This window comes from Sminthopsis crassicaudata, chromosome 5 (genome assembly GCF_048593235.1).
Source record: "Sminthopsis crassicaudata isolate SCR6 chromosome 5, ASM4859323v1, whole genome shotgun sequence".
NCBI lineage: Eukaryota > Metazoa > Chordata > Mammalia > Dasyuromorphia > Dasyuridae > Sminthopsis > Sminthopsis crassicaudata.
This window is the reverse complement of record NC_133621.1, coordinates 17,060,301-17,081,988: the sequence shown is the minus strand read 5'-3', so window position 1 is coordinate 17,081,988 and position 21,688 is coordinate 17,060,301. Positions and strand designations below refer to the sequence as shown.

Here is a 21,688-nt window from a genome sequence, read left to right as displayed (position 1 = left end):
GTGGGATTCCATAAGCATTTAGTGAGCGCTTACTGTGTACCTGATACTAGGCTGGGAGTGGGGGAATGGAAAGGCAAAAAGCCCAGAAAACCTGCTCTTAGGGGGGCTCATTAGTCATCGATCCTCCAACTGTCTGAAGACAAACAGAACATCATAAAGCCCATTTTACAGGTGGGAAAATTAAGGAAAAAAGAAATATAAGTGATTTATCTTTGGCCATAGAGGGAATCGGTTAAAGAGGACTTCAAGAATCCAAGTTCTGATTTATCTAAAAGATGGTGTTCATGGGAGTTTGGTTTATCTCTCCCTGACCTCACCTCAGTGACTAATACTTGTTGTTTCCTCCCCACCCCCACTCCCACCCCAGACACCCCAGCTTGCAGGCCCAAGGCAGGTTCTCCACAGGAGAATGTGATGAAGTTTAAACATACCCAAGTCTGGTTTTGTTTTAAATCAGTACGATGGAAACTAAAACTAGGGAATGGCCCCTGCTCTCTGTGCTTGCTCTGTGCTGTCAACACTTGTGCCCATTACCCATCATCCTAAGGGAGTTTGCTCAATCTTGGGAGCTGAAGGGGTACAGAAGGGAGCCCAGGACCATGGGACCCACAGGGAGAACTGGAAGGGATCTCAGGAGGAACCTTAAGTAATGCAGGCTCTGAGAGGTGAGAGCTGATTTGCCCAATGTCACAGGGGAAGTGAGGGGCAAAACCAGGATTCCCAGGACCGGGAATTTCTAATTCCGGGATTCCCACTTTCACACACCGGAGGCATAGAGGGGCAAGATGCAAGTCCAGGACCAGGGCGAGCCATGACAGAAGGGAGGGGCAGGGCTGGTGAGGGACACAGAGAAGGAAGAAGGGAGCATGGGCCAGAAAGGGAGGCAGGTGGGTGGGTCAGCTGGGAAAACTCCTGATCCACCTCCTGAGAACATGCTCATGTTTCACCCCTCCCCTTGTGCAAAGATGGCAGAAGCTACCTGGCGTGTGAGGGTCCACTTACTTCTTGAGATGAATCATCAGGTATCGGAGCGTCTCGTAATGCGCAGGGGGCAGCAGCATTAAGACCTCATGGACGGCCTCTAACCTCTCATCTGGATTGGAGATTTCTGTGGAATCAACAGGCATGAAAGTCAGCGCCCAGGCCCAGGCTGTAGAGGAGGAGAAGGCCCTCTGCTTCGGGGCTGCTGATCTAAGAAACTGAAATAAAATCTGACAGCCGTCCCAGCAGAATCGACCCCAGAAGTTTTCATCTAAAATCGGCGGGTCCTGGCAAGGACCCCAGAGAGCTAGCGCAGGTGCTTATTTCGACTGGCAAATGGGCCCTAGTTCTTCCTTCTAATGGCAAAGGGACCCGGGCGCCTCTCGAGTGACCATCAGGCTCTTGTCTGTGCGCCATGGTGGGAAGGACTTGGAGCTGGGCCCTCCTTAACAGATGGCTAAAGAACAGCCTCGGGGCGCTCTGTAGCACCAATCACAGACTTGCTGAAAATAACAGGAAGAGATAGCCAGGGAAAGTTAAAACCCGAATGCTTCCAGAAAAAGAGTCAGGCTTATATGGGGGGACAGACCTTCCTCACACCCTTAATCAAAACTCTATTACCATTCCCAGTCCTCAAGTACCTTAAGTTGGAGAAGAAGGAGGAGAAAATGCAACCTGTGCACAGAAAAATAAGTACCAGGTACTTTCAAGAGTGAGACAATACTAGCATCGGAGGAGAAAGGAAAAGCTGTAGAGTTGGTGGGGTCCAAGAGGGCTCTGAAGGAAGTTAAGGTTTATTGGACTGGATTTTAAATGAATGTCGTGGGAAACCCGATGGAGGCTCAAGTTTCAGAACTGGAAACGGGCAGCAATTTCATTTTTGCTCTTCGATGGAACAGATGTCATACTAACAGGGTTCAGGGATAAGGGTACCTGTCACTGGGGCTAAAAGCTGTTAGAAGGAGCGGTAGGTGCGAGGTCCCTGAAAAAACCATGGTTCTTGGGCCGAAAGGGAAGTGGGCAAGATCTCCGGGCAGAAGGGAAGTTAGAAATGAGTCTAGTCCAGTTTCATATGGAGAGACTGAAACCTGCAGCGATGCTCCTGTGACTCCAAATCCAGCACACTTTCCACTAACAACAAAAGCTACCATTTATACACGTGACAGCCACTGCGATAGTTATTCTTCAGTCATTTCGGTTGATCCCACTTTGGATTTTCTTGGCAACCAAAGTGATTGGCCATTTCCTTCTCCAGTTCATTTTACAGATGAGAAAACTGAGGCAAACACAGTGAAGGGGCCTGCCCAGGGTCTCACACCTAGTATATGTCTCAGCCAGGATTTGAACTCAAGAAAACATGGGCTCTTACTGGGACAGGTGGTAGTCATCAAGAGCTGGTAGCCATGGTAACCAAATGGAAAAGGGGCCGAGACAGTCTTGTATAAACTTGGTTTGGGCATCCAAAATTTTTGTTTTCTTGTACTCGGAAGCTCTTTGCTTAAACAAAACCGGAATTATTCTAGCAAAGTGCTCGATACTTACTGGCTGCGTCTATAAACTTGGCGTAGGTATCATACGTGATGACGGGAATCGGTAAGTCTCGGAAGTACAGCTTCAACGCCCCCGTGATGATGTTGATGTCTGGATATATGTGGGCAGATATATCCGCCTTCTCACCGTCTAGGACAGAGCCAAGACATCCATTACTAACTAGGGCCTTCGCTTATCCGTGGATACTTCAAAGCAGAATTAGAAGGAGGCAAGAGGAGAGAAAGAAAAGGAAGAAGAGGGAACTAAAGGAAGAGATGGGAAAGGGAAGAAAGAAGAGAGGGGAAAAGGGGAGATGAAGGATCAGGAAGGAAGGAGGAAGATAGAAAATAAAGAGGGAGGTCATGGAGGGAGTGGAAGAAGGGGAAAAATCTAGTAACAAATGTTCTCATCTCAGGTTTTGAGCAACCACCTTTCAGTTCAGGAATGCTAAGGATATTCCACTAGTAAAATATAAACTCCCTAAGGAGGAACAAATGTTTTTCTTTTCTTTTCTCATTGTCTTCACTACTCACAATATTGACTTTTGCACTTAATAGGCAGTCACTAAACATTCATTGATGCTGAGAGGTAAGTAGATAAAATAAGAGAAAACTGAAGTTGTTTCTGTAATCTAAGGACAAGATGAAGCTTACAGTATGAGGAGTCCTGAGAGCTCTAGACTTCTATGTTCCAGGCACTGAGGATTTAAAGACATTAATGACACATTTCCTGCCCTTAAAAACTTCCATTTTACTGGGAGATCTAGCAGGTACATGCATAAATATATACAGATTAAAAACACAGTAAATAGGGTGGAATTAAATCTAAGGTAGATTGGGATGAGAGTCTCTTCCAGACGTGGCTGGTGGGAGGGGAGTCCATTTCAACCATGATGGTTGGGAGAGTCAGAAATGGGGTTTCAGAATAAAACCTTCAGAAGATGAACCTGCTTTCTTAGAATGAGTTGGGAGTGTCCTTAGGGGGCCCTTCATTTCACAGGTGAGAAAATAAAAACACATGGGATCATGTGACTTAAGGGGACACACCACTCTTAGATGTCTGGGAAAGAGTTGAGCTCGGCTCTTAGCTTTTAAGTGCTTCTCACTCTCCCCTGCTTTCTCTGGAGTTCCCTCTCAGAACATCCCAATGGTCACAGTCTAAGAAAGCTGGCTACCTCATAGGGGGTCTGTGCTGGGAGTTCTGCCCCCTGGGCCTCAGCGGGACTTGTGAGAGGAAACAAAAAAGCTGCCCATAAATTAGGGTCACTGTCACTCTTGTTCACTAGGAGGGTGTCGATAGGCAAAGGAGGCAAGAGGGAATCCCCAGGCCTACCTCTGTCGAAAGCCATCTTGACATCTTCGATGTGTTCAGTGAACCCCGACACTCTGTAAAGGCCTTCCGACTTTAAGCCTGAAAAAGGAAAGCACAGAGGCTGAAAGTCAGCCCTCCGACCCTGCAAAACACTAAGCCTGAAGAGGAAATGTCAGCCGCTGCCCAGCTAGCAGAACCAGGACAGAGAGGGCCTCTAAGTGGAGAAAGCATCTGCCTTGGAGGGAGGAGAAACTGCCCTACTGGCTGTGGGACCTGAGATACTTAATCCCCCGCCAAAGTGGCGGAGGCCCCTGGTGAATGTGTAAGATTGACTTTGATTAAGGGGCTCCTGGCTATTTTTTTCCCTTCTGGAAAAAGCCTGGTCTCAGTCAGTTCCTGAGCTCCTCAATCTGTTGAAGAGCTGCCCTGTGTGTCCAGTCACTTCTTTTTTTATTTTCAAAACACATGCATGGATGATTTTACAATGGTACTTGCAAAAACTTGTGTTCTGAAAATTTCCCCCCTTCCTCTCACCCCCTCCCTAGATGGCAATATATGTCAAACATGGTAAAATGTCTATAAATCCAATCTCTATAAACAAGTTATTCCAGGCCCTTTTCTGAGCTGTCCATCAGCCACTGGGGAGAATCTTTTATCACTAATGCTTCCCTTCCTTTGCTTGAAGTCTTTTTGTTTCGTTGCTTTCATCCCAGCCCCTAACAGGACCTTGCACATAGTAGGAGCTTAATATGTGAATAGGATTGTAAATAAAAATAAAACAGGGAGGTTAAAGCAATCTGAACTCCACAGTGGGTACTTAGTTTAGCACAATGACATATAGTGTCAGTGTTTCATGGTAGACAATGGGTGTAAATGACAGGAAAACCTAGGTTCAAGCCTGCCTCAGACACTTCATTATATGGTGAAAAAGAAGTGAAAGATGACTTAAGACTAAGGAATATAATATTTTCTTTGTTGTTTTCTAGATCTTGTCTTTCTAGGCAAACACTTTTCTTGACTTAAATTGTGAATTTTTAGAAACTGTTGAGATCGTAGAGAAGGAAGTCTCAGGACAGGCGATTTAGTCACCATGTGGGATTTCCAGTGTGGAAACTCCCTTCTCCAAATCCTAGGAGAATTTGTGTTTGGAACTCTGCTCTTTTTGACTCCACCCACAATATTTGACCTATGACAACACCTGTAGGGAGGAGAAGGGTGGGGAAGAAATCTGTGGATTCCTTCCCCAATGCTGGGCAGGGCCTTTCAGTCTGGAGCTTCTCAGTCTAAACGCCCTACCAGAGGGATGTTAGCACAGGAACTCTTGCCAACCTCTGCCTTCGATCTCCCGGATACACATGTCCACCACCATGGGCCTCTGGGTATTGTGGGCCTTCACCAGGGTGGTGAGGTCACAGCAGTAGACTTTCTTGATGCGCTTGAGGTCTGGCTGACAGTCGTTGGGAACGTGCTTGGAGCACTGCTTGTGGACGTTCAGGCCGCAGTCTGGGGGAAAAAGGAGGATTTTGTTAGTTCTTGACCCGCTCCTCGAAGTCTGCCCTGAGCTGGTGATAATTTGTTCTCTATTATGTATAGGGGGAGGTCTGAAGAGTATTCCCCTAATGGTCAAGATGCTCACAGTGATGGTGAACGGTCCCAGAGCTAGCAGTCTGGAGATCTTATGACCTTTCATGTCTTAGTATATCCTGAAACATCTGGGGATACATCTTACTAATGTCTTTGCTTAATAGCGAATTTATTGGTCATAATGAAAGCTGGAAGGGACTCTTAGAGATCATTCTCTGGTGAGTCGGGGGCTACTATGGGACCAGGAAGCTCACTGCTAAGGAAACATGAATGCAAAATCACTTTTACTCTTTACCCTGATCCCTGAAGGAGGAAAAACCCACATCCAGTATTTTATTATCTATGAGCGGCAGAAAGCCTGGTTAAGGCCCCTTTAAATGATGGTTTCTGGGAATGAAAGCTAGGGCCTCATTTATTGATGAAAAATTTTATTTTTGGGGGGAGTGGGACAACTTTCCCCATGTTACAATTTTGCCTGATTTTAACATCCCCAGTAGGGAATTATTTTCATTTTTACACCTTGCCACATTTTATTTTATATTTTTTTTTTTTTTTGTCTCTCTGTAGCCAAGGTGACCGTAGAGGAAAAGCTAAATGAAATCAATTGTTTTTATTCAAATTCTCAATGTGCCATAATGGTGCTGAGACTAATTTGCTCATACATCTACTCTATTAAAACCTTAAGAAATTATTTCCTTGACTACATTTTCCTCCAAGAAAATGCACTCAACCTATTTACGAACCAATAATCATTATTAATAGCAGTAATTCTGTAATAATTACTGAGTTATTACAGAATTATAACTTATTTTTGGACATAGCACTTTCTGGTCACAAAATGTTTCATATACATGATCTCATTTGGGCTCCAGAAAAAAAAAGAGGACTTCCATTTTTTACAAAAGGAGAAACTGAGACCCAGAGAGCACCAGTTCTAGTTATTTGTGAAACTAGCCTTTAAGCCAGATTACCTGATTCTAGGCTCACTGAGTTTTCTCTTACAGACCACTCTAGATAATAGATCCTGAGATATTTCAGCAGTGTTTCTCAAAGCTATCAATCAAGCAATTATTTATTAAGTTAATTAATCATTAACTACTATATGTTACTACTATATGTCAGATGCTGGAGTCACAAAGACGAGTCTGACAATCCCTTCCCTCATGGAGCTTACATTCTAGACTATTGGTGAATAAGTCATTGATCTCTATGGGCCTCAGTTTTTTCATCTGTAAAATGTGGAGGTTGAACTCTATGGCCTCTGAGGTCCCTTTCAGCTCTGAGACAGTATGAACTACCAATTCTGTTCTGCTCCGAATGGGGTGAATTTTTAGCATGGGCTTCCTGCAGCCACTTGGCAGGGGACCTGCTCCCCCTGCTTTCCTTTTACTGTTTCTAAGCCTTCCTTGACAGCCAGTCAGAGGACCTCCATTTCCTCCCACAATACAGGCTTTATTTTGACACCTGCAAAAATAGTAATAATGAAGAGCTGGCCGTTAGCCAGTACACGATAGGGCTCTCTGTGCATCATGGGGCCATGTAATAGAATAATTAGAGTAATTATTTATAGAACCCATTGAAATCCCCAGCTGAAAGGGGGCACCGGGGTTCACTGAAGCTATAAAACCCATCTCAGCAGGTGGCACCCACTAATGGAAATTCTCAGCCAATGAGAAGCAGGCAGAGCATGGTGAGAATCAACTCAACCTGTTAACAAGAGCATCTCACTGGACAACGGCTTCCTGGAGACTTGGGGAATCTCTAGGTCCACCTGAACTTGCAACAATGCCCTTGACACGGTCCTGCCAAGTAGCCAGCCCACCTTCTTCAGAGCAGGGCTTCTTGGTCTCGGCCACGTGAACTTGTTTTTTAACTCTTTTTATGAGGGTACTTCAATATAATTAGTTTTCTTTGTAGTTTTTAGTTTAGGTATTAGAAACATGATTCAAAGAAAAGGTTCAACAAGGTTTTTCAAGGGTCAGTGTTGAAAAATTATCCTTGTATATGTTTTGAAAGTAAGAAACTTAAACAAAAAAAAAAAAGAAAAAAAAAGAAAAGAAAAGAAAGATGGCAGCTAGGTGGCTCAGTGGATAGAGCACCCGCCCTGAAGTCGGGAGGACCTGAGTTCAAATCTGGCCTCAGACACTTAATACTTCTAGCTGTGTGACCCTGGGCAAGTCACTTAACCCTAATTGTCTCAGGAAACAAAATAAATTTAAAAAAAGAAAGAGAAAAGAAAAGAAAGAGAAGAGAAGAGAGAAAAAACAAAGAAAGAAGAGGTTCATAAGCTCCAATGGATTGATGCCCAAAAAAGGTTAAGAATTCCTAGACTTCCAGGAGAGAATCCTGCATCTGATACTAGAGTAACTATGAGCCAGGCCCTCTGTGCTCCCTCCCTCATCTTTTAAATGGGAACAATAACACCTGCAGCTCTGACCAGGAGACACACCTGTTGTCGTGAATTTGGACCTCAGGAATCCCTGGATCCAAATATTACCTGATTCTGGGCAAGTCACTTAAGCGCTTTTTGCCTCAGTTTCCTCCTCTGTAAGACTGGAGATGAAAATCCTGTTTACATTTCAGGGTTGGATCAAATAAGGAAATGGCTATAAGTGGCTCAGCCATGTTCAAAGCCTGACATCAACATCAGCTGTTACATTCACGTACATAATTACTGTCCCAGAATGCATCTCTCTGAGACTATGAAGAGGTTGGGACCTCCTGGGAGTTCCCATAATGGGAAGACAATAGGAGTAATGAGTGAGAAGAGAGTTCAAAAAGGCAAATTTTGGCTTGATATCAGAGGGGGAAATCACTCCAACTTCTAAATGTGAACTGAGCTGCTGGGGGAGGTAGGGAGCTCACTGCAGGTCTTGGAACAGAGACTGGACAACCTTAGTTCTGTGTGAGAGAAGAGTCTTTCTCAGATAGGACTTGGGATTTTGAGAAGAGTCACTTAGTTCAAATTCTAACAGTCTCACATTCCCCAAGCGGCCTTGGGCAAATCACAAAGCCTCCTGGGCCCTGGGCACTCCCTCTCTAAAGTGCTGGGGTCAGACCAAATGACCTGGACCAACCCTTCCAGCTGCTGACCCAGCATCCTGTGGGCAGATGGCTACCTTCTGACTGAGAGATTCTGCGTCTTAATGGCCTAGCAAGGATCAGATGTGAGCCCTACGTGAGCCGTCTTTGTTGCTGGGAAGGCAGAAGCGTGACGGTGTGCTAATCAGCGTCCCCCATCACCCTGCTGGGTTCTAGAGTAATTTAGCTTTTAACCCCCAAATCCCTCTCCTGTTTTAATTACTGCCTCCGTTGTCTCCCCTCAACCCAAGCAATCCATCTCTAAGCAAACCAATTTACTCCCAGTTTTACAGAAAGGCAGAGAAAGCTCAGAGAATCATCCCTGCCGGTTTGCCAAAGACACATCCTTTGTGAGAGTGAATTTGGCCAAGTGGGCCCAAAGCACCGTGGTTGACTCTAGGCTGTTCAAAAAAAGCTCTCGGGATAAGACGAGATTGTTTGATAAAACTCGGTCTGCTGCTATTGGGTCACTCCCTTTATTGTTCCCCTGCCTTCCCAGAAGCCTTTCCCTTATTTATCTACATAAGCTCAAATATTGATGTTTTCTAAAAAGAGAAGGTTTTATATGAAGTAGACAAAATATTGAATTCCATGTGCTGTATGGATAGAAAGCTCTCCAGAAGAGCCCAAGTTAAAATAAATAAGTGTGTGTGTGTGTGTGTGTGTGTGTGTGTGTGTGTGTGTGTGTGTGTGTGTTTCAGTAAGGGAAACCCAAGGAGGGTCAGGGAGTAGTTTTCTTTCTTCTAACTTTTCATTTATTACGGACCCCTTTGCCTGAAAGACAGAAATCTGTGCAATCTCTACTGGTTAATGAGAGTTAACAACATAATTACTGATATTTTGATATCTCCCACTCTAAGGAGAGTATCCTATGGGCACAGGCTCAATTCAGGCCCCACAGAGCCAAACAAAGATAATTCTGCTGTAACTATCAACAAGGATTTTTTTTTTTTTTAAAATCTAAATTTGTGATTTTTTTTGGTGAAGGTATTCCTGATGAGAAAGCTCTTTTTATTAAAAGTCCACTGGCCCCTTCTTTAGAAATTAAAAGCTAGAGAGAGTTTTCCTGGGATACTAAGAGGTTAAAGGACTCATTCAGGGTTTTAAGGACAGATAAAAAGACTTCAACCCATCTCTTCTTGCCTCTGAGATAAGGCTCTCTAACCATCATGTTCTGCTGCCTCATCAGGGAAAATTCCTACATTTTTGTGCTGCTCTTTGACCCTCAATTACCAAGAACAAGCCAGAGTTCAATTCCACGACCAGTTTCATGGCAGAAAGAACAGAGCAGGGCCGTAGGAAATCCAATCTTTTGTTGGGAGGTGTAGGGAGGGGGTGAGAAAGGAAGAGAAAGACTCTAAGGAAACAGGTGGGTTCCTGATTCATTCATGCATTTCATGGACTTTCCAAAGCCCTTGCTCATTATGGGAAGAAAAGAGGGATGAGTTACAAAACTCATATTTGTTCAGTGAAAAGAGAAACCAAGTCAACAAAATACTTCCTCTCTTGCCCTTGAGAAGACCTCGCTGAGTCTCCCTGTAAGGACTGAAATGGGCTGTCGTCACCTGGGAGGACAAGTCCGGGAGAAGCTCGTTTATCTGTGTTATTCATGCATCTATCGTGTGTCTGCTTCTTGGAGCTAGAAAAGGCCAGTCAGAGGGCCGAACTACCTGAGCACCGGACGCCCTGCGCGATGAGCCCCCACATGAAGTTGGCGCAGTATTCACACCAGTGTGGTCCTCGGAACGTGTGGACCTGGGATTCAAAAGAAAAAAACAAATCAACAAATCTGGAGCAATGGAGAGGTAGGGGAGGAAGAAAAGTAAATTAAAGTTATGGAACAAAAGATCCTGGCCCGTCCAGAGGACCTGCCCCTCACAGGGGGGCCCATTTCTCCCAATAGTTCAGAGTTTGATAGAGAAAAAACAAAGGGGGGTTTGGGGATCGGATCTTTCAAGTAGCACAAGCCACCCTGCCCCCTCACTAGTGCCATGGTGGAACAGACACAAGGGTCTATGCTAACAAAGATTACACAGGGGGTTATATTTTGGGGCAAAGGATGAAAAGCTCATGGCCACAAAAAACAAGCTTTAACCGAGTAATCATCAGACCCAAACGTTTCAATATATAAAGAAGAAATAACTTCCATAGAGTCTCGATGTCTCTCTCTGTTGCTGTCTCTGTCTCTCTCTCCAAACACACACACACACACACACACACACACACACACACACACACACACACACACACACAGAGTTTTAGGGTGTTGGAACTATCTTTTAGAAGTTTTAGAATTATTCAAGTTTAAATGGCACTAAGATTTTAGGGAGACTCTGCATGTGTATGTATGTACATATACAATCAATAAACATTTATTAAGTTACAATAACTGTCTATATGCCATCTATATAACAAATATATATTAATATGCATACACACATATATATCTACACGTAAACATATCCATATCTCTATGTCTGTATCTATATGTATAATATAAACAAGTTAGTAAAAAAACTACCGCTACCTTTCCCTTGTGTATTATTTCACAAATTTTTACAAAATAATTTTATAAAAAAGAAATGAAAAAAAGAACAAGGTATGTGTTTTAATTCTCATATTGAGCCCCCCCCCACATACAATATCCCTAGCCACACCCATACACCCAAATTAACTTGGGGGACCCTGGGCCCATTCAGGAAGGCAGAACCCAACTGCAAAAATTTGGCTGACGTCAAAATAAACTACAGAACTTCAACTCTGGGATTCTGGACTGGCATGTGTAAATAAAGACCAAACATGGAATAAGTGAACATTTCTATGGCAACATGGAGTGTGCGTGTTGGGGGTGGGGATGGAGACCCGGCCTCAGTCAGAAGTCATGCTTGATTCAAGCTGACTGAGTCACCCTGGAGGCTAAGCCATTTACTGGCAGGCGGCTGCCTTAATTTCCTCCCCAGGAATCCCCTAAATCCATGAAATTCTGGGTCTGCTGGGTTCCTCCTTCTCTCTCCCTCCCAAGAACAATTAAAAACTGAGATTGTTGGTGTGGCAGCAAAGAGTGACTTTGAACCAGGAATGCTAACTCTATGTTGGAAATGCCTGGATTCAAATCCCTTTTTTGGGTAAGAGCTGAAGTCTCTGACTCTCGGTTTCTTCATCTGCAAAGCAAGAATAAAGCTTTTAATTCAGGGTTGGGAGGCTCGGTTGGGATAATGAACATAAAGTGCTTTGGAAACGGTCTAAATGGCAGTTTTTATTACTAAAGAGGAACACTAGAAGGGGGGGGGCCTCTCTTTGTAGATAATCATTGGGCATTTGGAAGCAATTAGAAGAAAACATTTCGGAGGCTTTTAAAAGTCTGGCCCAGTGATAAGAGGAGGCTAAAAGCTTACTAAACAGCCTAGTAAATAGCTAAGTGGGGTCTTCGCATCTCTTGGGACCTGAATTCTCCCCAAGCTGCCTCGGGGAGATCCAACTGGTCTCAAAAGTACTAAGGCCCCATATATGTGCCTGAGCCTGGTGCTTTGTCCAGTTCCTGCCTGTACAACTGTGTGGGTGAGCAGAGGGATGGGCTTCTGCTCACAGATCATTTCTCGTGGAAACCAAACATTTTGTGTCTTTTAAACTCTTTCATCAAGCCCCTCTCTGTCACTGAGTCGCTATGTGACCATGAGCATGACTTCACAGCCCTGGAACTCATTTTCCTCATCTATAAAGGGAAAGAATTGGACTAGCTCCCTTCCAGTTCTAAACTGTGATTAGGTGAACTGTCTGGATTGGTAACAATCTATTTATTTTTAATAATAACATTTCATATTTATATTGCCCTTTTAGGTTATGCTTTACAAATATTATCTCATCTGATCCTCACAATATGGGTTATTATCCCCATTTTATAGGTGAGGAAACTGAGGCAGACAGAGATGGAATGATTTGCTCAGGGTTACCCAGCTGAAGTTTCTGGTTCCAGGCCCACCCCTTTGAGCTTAGTGCCATGATACCCTTTCCCCAGGGCTGAAATATCGACCCATTTCACTCAGCCCCATTGAGTCCCTGATTCCTGTGGGACCCAGAGGAATTGCCTAAAAGCAAAGCCAAAAGGTTTCCTCCTTATTTGGGGGGGCAGGTTCGCGGGCCCCCGTCCTCCCCAACCACAATCCATCTCAAAACCGACTGACCGACTTTTTCCATCCTCTGAGGTTTATTGATTTTTTTCCCCTTGAACATGTTTTTAGAGAAAGAACATTTTGCAAACTCAAGAGCTATAACAAAAATACCCCAGACAGGAAGAAAATACCCCAGACAGGAAGAATGTTGGTCCAAGACTATCACAGCCTGAACTGCCCAAATGTCATGGAGAGCCTGCGGTCATGGTCTGCCTGGAATTCTTAAACCTTGCCAGGGAGATAAGATGATGTGGGGGGAGATAAGATACCTTAGACCCAAAACACAGAAAACAATGATTGCCTGGTCTGGAAAGCTTCTAAAAGCACTCACGGGAGCCAAGTGAGGAGGACCCAGCTTGAGCAGTCCCAGGATGCATTTGCTTCAAATTGGCTGAATTCGGACCTTGTAGTTCTGTAAAACCAGCCTCCCCAAGAGCCTCCCTCTGGCTAAGTCAGGGTCAATGGCACCAGTGGTGCTGAGTTAGGGACTTTCCTAATATTTATCTGTGAAATCACAGATCTGGGCCCAAAGTGGCAAAAACAAAACAAAACAAAAATCACCCCCCCCAAACACCAATAAACACATGGCTCAGCTCGGTTTGGCGGAGCACACTGGCCTGGGAGTCAAGGAAGACCCCAGTTTTCCATTCCTCTGATACTTCCTGGCTGTGTGATGCTGGTGAGCTCACAAACTCTCTGACCTCCATTTTCTCCCCTATAAAGTAGTTGTGAGCCTCACATACATGAGAATGGTTCTGTCAGTCAAATCAATAAGTATTTATTAAGCACCTACTGTGTACCAGGAATTGTACCAGGCATTCAAAGGTGGTCTCTGCCATCAAGGAACTTTCTTTTCTACTTCCACATGCCTCCCTGAGGAGGATCAAGGCTTTGGGCATGAAGAGCTCCCTCCCAACACCACAATTAGTGGACACACATGTTAAAGTGCCAGCCCACTGAATGGTTCCCAAGGGAAGACCTTCTGGAGCAGCCTGTCAGAGCAGGTGAGGGCTGCTGGGTTTGCCCCTTGGGGATCCTTTCTCTGCTCTATTGCCATCCCCTCAAAATGTTCTAAACCATTATTGCTCCTGTGGAGTTCTGTCATTTTTCCAAGGCACCCGTCCAAGACGAGACAAAAGCTTCTAAGATCTACAGAGCCTGATGTGTAATCTCCACACTTGGTGACCCATCTGCACACAAATGATGCTGTCAGAACACTAGGAAGCCTGGACAGGAATAGCCGAGTCCTAGGAAGGAAATCAGCTACTCTCAGGCCGGAGCGGTGTTTTTTTGCTGGGCCCACTGAAGGGAGGGCTTCGGAATCAGAAGCTGGCTAATAAATGGTGTCACACAGTGGGATCTGGAGTTCTCTCTGTGGGCAGGTGCATGTTTCTGTCTCTTTCCCACAAAACCTCTCAATCTTGCCCAAATTGGAAGTGAACGACCCAATCCCAGCTCTGATGAACATGGGAGCTTTGACCTGCTCCGTGCCCAACTTGCGTTAGTTTGCCCATCCTCAGGCAATCTGCTGCCAGAGGAATGACCATAGGGATATTAGTGTTAATGCTGAAACTTGACCGGTTTGCTTTATGAGGGTCGGAAGTCCCAGAATGAAGCAATCTACTTCTGGATGCTGGATTACAGGTCTGCACTTCCATGCCTGCCTACGGATTTACGGATCATGGATTAAGACAAAGGAAAGATGAACAAGAGCCCAGAAATAAAATATACTGATTAAAAAAAAAAAGTATCATCTTGCAAATCTACTCAGAGTTTCTAAAGAAAGAAGTAAGGAGAAATCTCTCTCTGGATAGCTGCCAATCTAGAGACCATGGGGAAAACCAACTATCACAGAAGAGGGAAAATGGTTCTGGAGATGCCCAGTGATCGATCCAAGGAAGTAAAGCCCAAGAAAGAAGCCCTGGCTTCTGAGAGCTACACAGTAAACTACAGACGCCCACAAGAAGAAGAGTCCATTGTGGTTAACATAGATCAGAGACGAGCCAATTAGTTTGTTTTAAATGGGGGAAACTTTTTCTGCAAAGCCCAAGACCCATGAGTCTGGCCTCATGTAGCTGGACCTCATGCCCCTGTATTGCAAGAGGTCCTATTATAGGAAGTGATAACTTGAGGATTTTCAGAGGAAGGGCCACGGGGTGACGAAGGGCGTGGACATCAGCCAGCTGCAGCCTGGGAATGTTTAGCCAGGAGATGATGAGTAGCCTTGATCTTGTCTTCAGATATGGCCACGGTCACTCTCTCCAAGTGGGATCTAAAGGAGGAGTCACTCTGTTCTCCTTGGCCCCCAAAACCAGAGCTAGGAAGCAGGAAGCACATGAAAATGCAGAAGGGCAGCTTAGGCCCAAAGGAGGGGGAAACTGCCTGACAACGGTAGTCGTGGCAGAATGGACCCTGGTCGTTTTCCTTCATCAGAGATCTTGAGGCAAAGGCTGCACGGGCCCTTCTCAGGTGGAAGCAGAGGCTTCCTGGTCAGCTGCAGATACAGGGACTCGGCAGCAAGATCTGGTTCCATGAGCTGTACTTGACCTCGGTCCTCCCCTCTCCAGTCTTGTAGTCTCTGTGAAGGGCTCTACCATTCTTTACATCATCTTTGGGTCAGCTTTAATACCTTCTATTTCACCAAATCTCCCTGACTCTTCCCTTTGAAATGTTTTCTCCTTTCCATGTCCACTTCTACTTCCCCTCCCTTACACCAGGGACTCCATTTTTGCCCAGATGAATGTTAATTGCCTGGATAAAACCAAATATTTGGAATTCTAAGTGTAGAAAGAAGAGGGTGCTGGATTTGGGGCCAGAGCTCCTGAGCTCCCAACAGAATAACTAAAAGAGCCCAAACAGCCCCTTCTATGGGGCAGCCGAGATCCTCTGGCAACAAGTTGGGCAGGAATCCATCTGTTTAGAGCTGAGAACACAGATGTCACTCAGTCCAACCTCCTCATTTTATAAGTGGCCAGAGAGGGCAGAAGGAATACGGGTCCCAGGTGGCTGGATTATCGGAACCCTTGTCCTCTTAGGGTCCAGCACGTTTTCCTCTTTCTAAGATTTAAGAAAGATGCTTTCTGCAGAATACTTAGTCCACTGTGGTACCAGAATACCCATGGATGGATCCACCTTCCATGCCAGGGAAGGAACTAAACTAAATGCTTTACAAATATTATTTTATTTGATCCTCCCAACAACCCTATGCAGAAGATGCTAGTATTACCCCATTTTACAGTTGAGTAAACTGAGGCAAAGAGAGACAAAATGACTTGCCTGGGAACACACAGCTAGAAAGTGTCTAAGAACTACCTCATGCCTAGCTTCATGAAAAGTATTTGGATGAAGGTAAAAGAAGGGAGAAATCAATGTGATTTGGCCTGTAGTCTATTCCAATTCTGAAGTCAGAAATAAATTATTTCCCTGGAGAGGGGAAAATGAGATTTGTCTAAAGAGGCTGGTATGGATATAGAGAGAACTCATATATCAACTCGGAGAAGATAGAAAGAAGCCCAGCTAGTGAGGAGGACTGCAAGAGCAGGACAAGCTCCTGTGAAAATAAAGACAGGATGAGCTGAAGCTGTTGAAAAAAGTCAAATTCAACACAAAAGCACCTTTTAAGCTTAAGTAGGAGAAGAAGGAAGATCACAGAAGGGACAGGACTTTTGCTTGAGGGAGATAATAATTAACTAAAGAGAAAAGGCAAAGATGCTCAATTCTCCATTTTTCATTTGTTTGTTTTCTCTGCCAAGGACAATGATCTTTGAAAATGACCTGGAAAATAAAACAAAAATAATGGCTAATAGGATATGGAAAATGGGAAAAGCGCCACAAGATTGGAATTGGGAACGGAGCAAGAGTTTCTCAAAAGGAGGAAAGAACAGAGCCTGTAAATTATAAGCCAATAAACTTGGCTTTGTTTCCTGGGAAGTTATAGCACAATCATTAATGAGATGGCTGGTGAATGTCTAGAAAGGGAAGCCATCGTTGCCAAGAAGCAGCAGGGCTTCATCAAGCACAGGTCGTGCCAGACTAACCTTCATTTCCTTCCTAGGTAGGATTACTACAGGAATGGAGGTAAGAATGCTCTGAGAAGGTTTGCTCAGATTTTTGCAAAGCTTTGAATCAAGTATCTGATACTATTCTTGTGGGGAAAATGGAAACTTTAAGATTAGTGCATAAAATAATCAGATGAATTCAGAGCTGCTTGGCTGGCTAGATTCAAAGAGAAGTTATTAATTTCTTAGTGTTCTGTATTACAAGAGGTCTCTAATGGAGTCCCCCAGAGATCAGGTGCTGGGCCTGTGTCCTTTAAAATTTTTATCAATGCTCACCATTTAGAAATGATAAGAGTTAGGACCACTGAGCTGAATCTCGTAAACTGAAATGCAGTAGGGATAAGTGTGACACATTTATCTTACCCTTAGGTACAAAAAAAAAAAAAAAAATCACCTTCACAAATATGCTTAGTCATCAGTTATTCTGAAAAAGATCTGAAGGTTTTAGTGGATTGTAAACTCAATGAGTCAGCAGTGGTTGCTAAAACAATTATAAAAAACTAAAGTCATTTTGGGCTGGTCATTTCCACAGCTTGAAGGAACAAAGTGACAGTTCCACTCTACTCTCCCCTAATCTGGAATGGTATCTTCAATTCTTTAAGGGTCCCGAATCCATGATTTATGAGGAATCATTGAAAAATAAGACACTATTTAGCCCGGAAATGAGAGGGAGAGGCTATGCTCTAATAACCAAAGGACTTTTCTTTTTAGACTTGTTCTTTTGGTCCCAGAAAACAACAGGAAACTGCAAAGGGACCTGTTTGGATTTAATGTCAGAAAGATCTTTCAGACAATTTTGTTGTTGTTCAGTCATTTTGTCATATCCTTATTTGGGGGTCATAGAAAGTTGGATTTTCATGGCAAAGATACTGAAGTGGTTGGCCATTTCTTGTTCCTGTTTAATTTATAGAAGAGGAAATCAGAGTTAAGTGGCTTGCCCAGGGTCACAGAGCTAGGAGGTGTCTTAGGCTGGATTTGAACTCATGAAGATGAATCCTCCTGTCTCTAGGACCAGCTCTGTTCACAATGGTTGCCCTTTTCAGACCACTAGAGTGGTTCAAAGGTGACATGTCTTGCCTCAGGGCATCTTAAGGGGAGACCAGGAGTGTGATGGTGGGGGTGTCATTTGACTTTGGTGGATGCTGAGCTCTCCAGTTCTGTGTCCAAGCTTACCCTCAAATAGAATGGAAGATCCCCTCCCCCCCCATCAAGTGTGTTTATTTTAAACCTTCATTCCCTGTGTACAGTTAAGCACTAATGGAATTCAATTGAATGTATTTCAATACATTAAGGATTTGTGACCTGATCACAACTCATCCATGACTTAGGAAGCAGGTCTTTAAGAGGTCTGCCGTCCCCAAACTTTAAGTGATGTAGACATCTTTACACAGATAGTAAATGTCTGGGACTGGATTTGAATTCAAGTTATCCCTACTCCAGCTTCGTGCTTCCTCAAGGATGCCTCTCTGAATAGAGTCTGTGAGGGTTCAAATATATCTTTTGAAAATACACACTCAAGATCTGTGATCCCAAACCCATAGAAATGACAGAGACCCCTTTGATGAGTGTTCTGTTCTTTCTTCCAGGTCAGGGGTTTCTTACAGAAAAGTCTCTCTTCTATTTATAGCATGATGTGCCTTTTGGAATGTTTATCCAAAAATAAGCAATGTTTCCAAATTAAAGCTAGTCTGTGGTTTGCAGTAGAGGGCTGATTGGGGCTGGGGAGTGGGGGAATGGGAATTACTCAGAATAGATCCTGACAAACAGGCCTTCTCATGGACAATGGCCTGAGACACCACCCCAGAGCCAGGAGCAGCTCTCTCCTATACCTATTAGGGTGTGGCTGCATCTTAAAGAAAATAACTCCAGTTTGTCTCTTTTATCAGCTTAAAAAAAAAATCAAGCTGAGTCAATATTCATCTAATTATCCTCTCAAAAGACGTACTCATATGCAAATAATAGCAGATCAAGAGTTAAAAGGAACATTTAAAAATTATTACAACATTTTATAAAAATGTTATATTATATTATTATTTTATAAAAATTAATATATTCAGGAGGATCCATCTAGCTTATTTTTTGGGTTTTTTTTTAAAGCCTTAAAATTCATCATAGTTCCCAGAGCCTAAAATTTTAAAAAAGATTAGAGTTAGTTTTCCAAAGGATCCACCCACAGCAGTGATTGAATTTGTTAAACAAAAGCTAAGTAAGATCCAGAGCACAGTAGCTATTCTGTGTAGGCAAGGAGAATGGGAGGGCACATTTCCAAGTGCATTTGAAAGCCAGAGGAATTTTGAGGAGGAAAGGAAAAGAATGCATGAGTCAAAGAAGATCCAGCCTCCCAGTCATGAGACCCCTATTAAAATGGTATTTTCTGTCATATGCACAAGAAAACTTGTCTTTTCCTTTAAAAGGCTAAGATTTAATAGGAACAAAAATAGAAATGTTAGGGAAAATGGGGAGGGGGGGGGAAGAGCTTCGATTTGAAGCTGAAAGGGATCAACTACTGAGATCCTAGAGAAATAAAGCTGTATCCATGATCATATAAGTAGACTCTTTATTCCAAGAATTTAACCTGTGTCTGATTATAAGGAATAGAGAAAAAAAAGAAAGGATCTTAACAGAGCTTCTAAGTACTATGGGAAATGACTCTTATTGCTCAATTCAGTCCAAATCTCCACGACCCCATTTGGGGTTTTCTAGGCAGAGATACTTCAGTGGTTTTGTCATTTCCTTCTCCAGCTCATTTTACAGATGAAGAAACTGAGGCAAACAGAGTGAAAAAACGTGTGCAGGGTCTCTAGGAAGTGTCTAAGACTACCAAGTCTTTCTGACTCCAGGCAAGCACAATTGGGCCAGAGAGGTGTCCCATTCTTAATGCTACTGTTGATTATCCCTTAGAAGCCTAGCATTATCCTAGTAGCCAGTGCTGGACATGCTCTCCATTCACTGGACTTGGACCAGTAGGAGCCACACATGGATGGACCGGCCCACGTGTCTCCAGAGAATGATGTGTGCTCAACAGAGCGAAACAATTTCCCTTGTCATTTCTGACAAGGGGTTTTGTCATTCAGACAGTAGTTTGTTTCATCAGCTCCAAGGCATGAGGAGAGAGGAGCCATTCTCGGCCTCTTTCTTGTTCTGCTCTACATTTCTTCCAGTTTCTAAAAACTCTGCTGCTCAGCGCTCATGGATTCCCTTTTACCCACAACATCCTAAAGGAGGAAACTTGGCAAGAACATCCCCCAGAGTGAGTCCAACCTTTCTGGGAAGGAATTCTTGTTCAGTCACTTCATTCGTGTCTGACAGTCTCGTGGCCCCATTTGGGATTTTCTTGGCAAAGATACTGGAGTGGTTTGCCATTTCCCTCTCCATGTCATTTTATACACCAGGAAATCGGGGATATTGGGGTGAAATGACTTACTCAGGGTCCTATAGCTAGGAAGCGTCTGAAGTCAGATTTGAACTCAGGAAGGTGAGTCTATCCACTTCGGATCTTAGATTTAAGATTGAGAAGAAACTTAGGGATCAAGCTCCATCGCTCATTTCATTTTAGAGGGAACCAAGTTCAAGAAAAACTGGTTGATTTGGGAAAGCAGAGGGCCTGAGGTCAAGAAGGATCTAGATTTGAAACCTGTTCCTCTCATGGTGTGACTTCCACCTTTTTTGGGCAACTGTTTCCTCCTCTATGTATTGGGGATATTAGGACCTTCTTTCTAATGAGAATCAAACAAGATTAAGCCAAGTCTCACAGCCAATAAGGGGGGGAGGGGAAGCTGGGATTCGAACTCAAGTCCTTCACCTGCAGAACCCAACACTTCCTAAGTGTCCTCGGGCATTATCGGGGAGGACAATAGGATCATGTGGTGATTTTCAAAGGATAAATACCTTTTCTAAAGTCACAACTAAAAATGTGATGCCCCAATGATTTCCCTAGTCTCGGATTTTAAATATCCTGGGCTTTCTCCCTATTCCCTGCATCTGACCAACTAGTTCTCTGTGCTGAATAGGATTTTAAGGCCTTCCAGGGCCTCAGTGAGACAGTCTGCACTCTGGTCATCCGTGTGATCTTACAGTTGCCCAGGTACAGAAAGGAAGCCCGTCACAACCAGAGGCAGCTTGTGGCCAAACCGAGAATATCAGGCGAGTATTTTCATGTCACTTGCAATAGTCATTTTTAGTTTTTCCTCTTTGGGGGACATGAAATAGTGTGGTAGAGTGACCAGAGCCGGTCTCAGAAACAGGAAGGCCTGCTTGGGAGCCATGAGGGCTCAGAGAACATGCTGATCTTCTGCCCGGAGGAAGGTCCTTACAGGAGTTATATCCATCATCTCCCAGGTCCCTCTCCTCTCCCTTTGGAAAGCCTAAGTTTTCTATAGGGATCTTAAAATGGGACAAATCCCTCACATTTTACTTTCTTAAAATAGACCGGCATTAAAAAGACAAAGGACATCTGTTTATCCAATCCCATGATCTCATTGGTCTGGGAACTTCCAGTGTAGAGATTCCCTTCACCAATGCAATGGATGACTCTCTTGAAAATAGTCTCAGAGAGTTTCCTGGAACACTGACAGGTTCAGAAGTCACACAGTCAGGTCTCTGAACTTTCACCTCCACAGCTGACCCTCCCTCCACTCACACCTGCACCCTCTACAAATGGGTTTCATCTTCTACAAAGGACAAGAGCTGGAGGAGATTTGTTTTACAAAGGAGAGCCCGAGTGGGCGATCCATTGTCCTCCAAATACAAACTCTCTCATCTGCCCCGAGGGAACTGGGCTTGAGTTCAAATCCTCCTTCAGACACAGACTAGTTATGTGACCCTGGGCAAGCCACTTAGCCATTCCTCAGAGCCTCATTTTCCTCATCTGTAAAAGAGCAAAGTGATTGGGACTCTCTTACGGAGTAGCTGTGATAACTTACAGAAAGAGCTATAAACGCTGGCTGTGATGCTAGTGATGATGGGGTCTCCGTT

General features: G+C 44.0%; 1 protein-coding gene across 2 annotated transcripts in view; it reads right to left on the bottom strand.

Moving 5' to 3' along the window:
* The window catches only part of CHN2 (chimerin 2), a 252,977-nt gene that overhangs the window by 1,908 nt on the left and 229,381 nt on the right, over positions 1 to 21,688 (bottom strand). For both annotated transcript variants that reach the window (XM_074266602.1, XM_074266603.1), the window contains 5 exons: positions 10,158 to 10,242; positions 5,152 to 5,325; positions 3,844 to 3,921; positions 2,524 to 2,661; positions 1,003 to 1,108 (listed from right to left, as the gene is read on the bottom strand). In XM_074266602.1, coding sequence (XP_074122703.1) covers positions 1,003 to 1,108; positions 2,524 to 2,661; positions 3,844 to 3,921; positions 5,152 to 5,325; positions 10,158 to 10,242 — 581 coding nt within the window. The remainder of the gene's footprint in view (positions 1 to 1,002; positions 1,109 to 2,523; positions 2,662 to 3,843; positions 3,922 to 5,151; positions 5,326 to 10,157; positions 10,243 to 21,688) is intronic.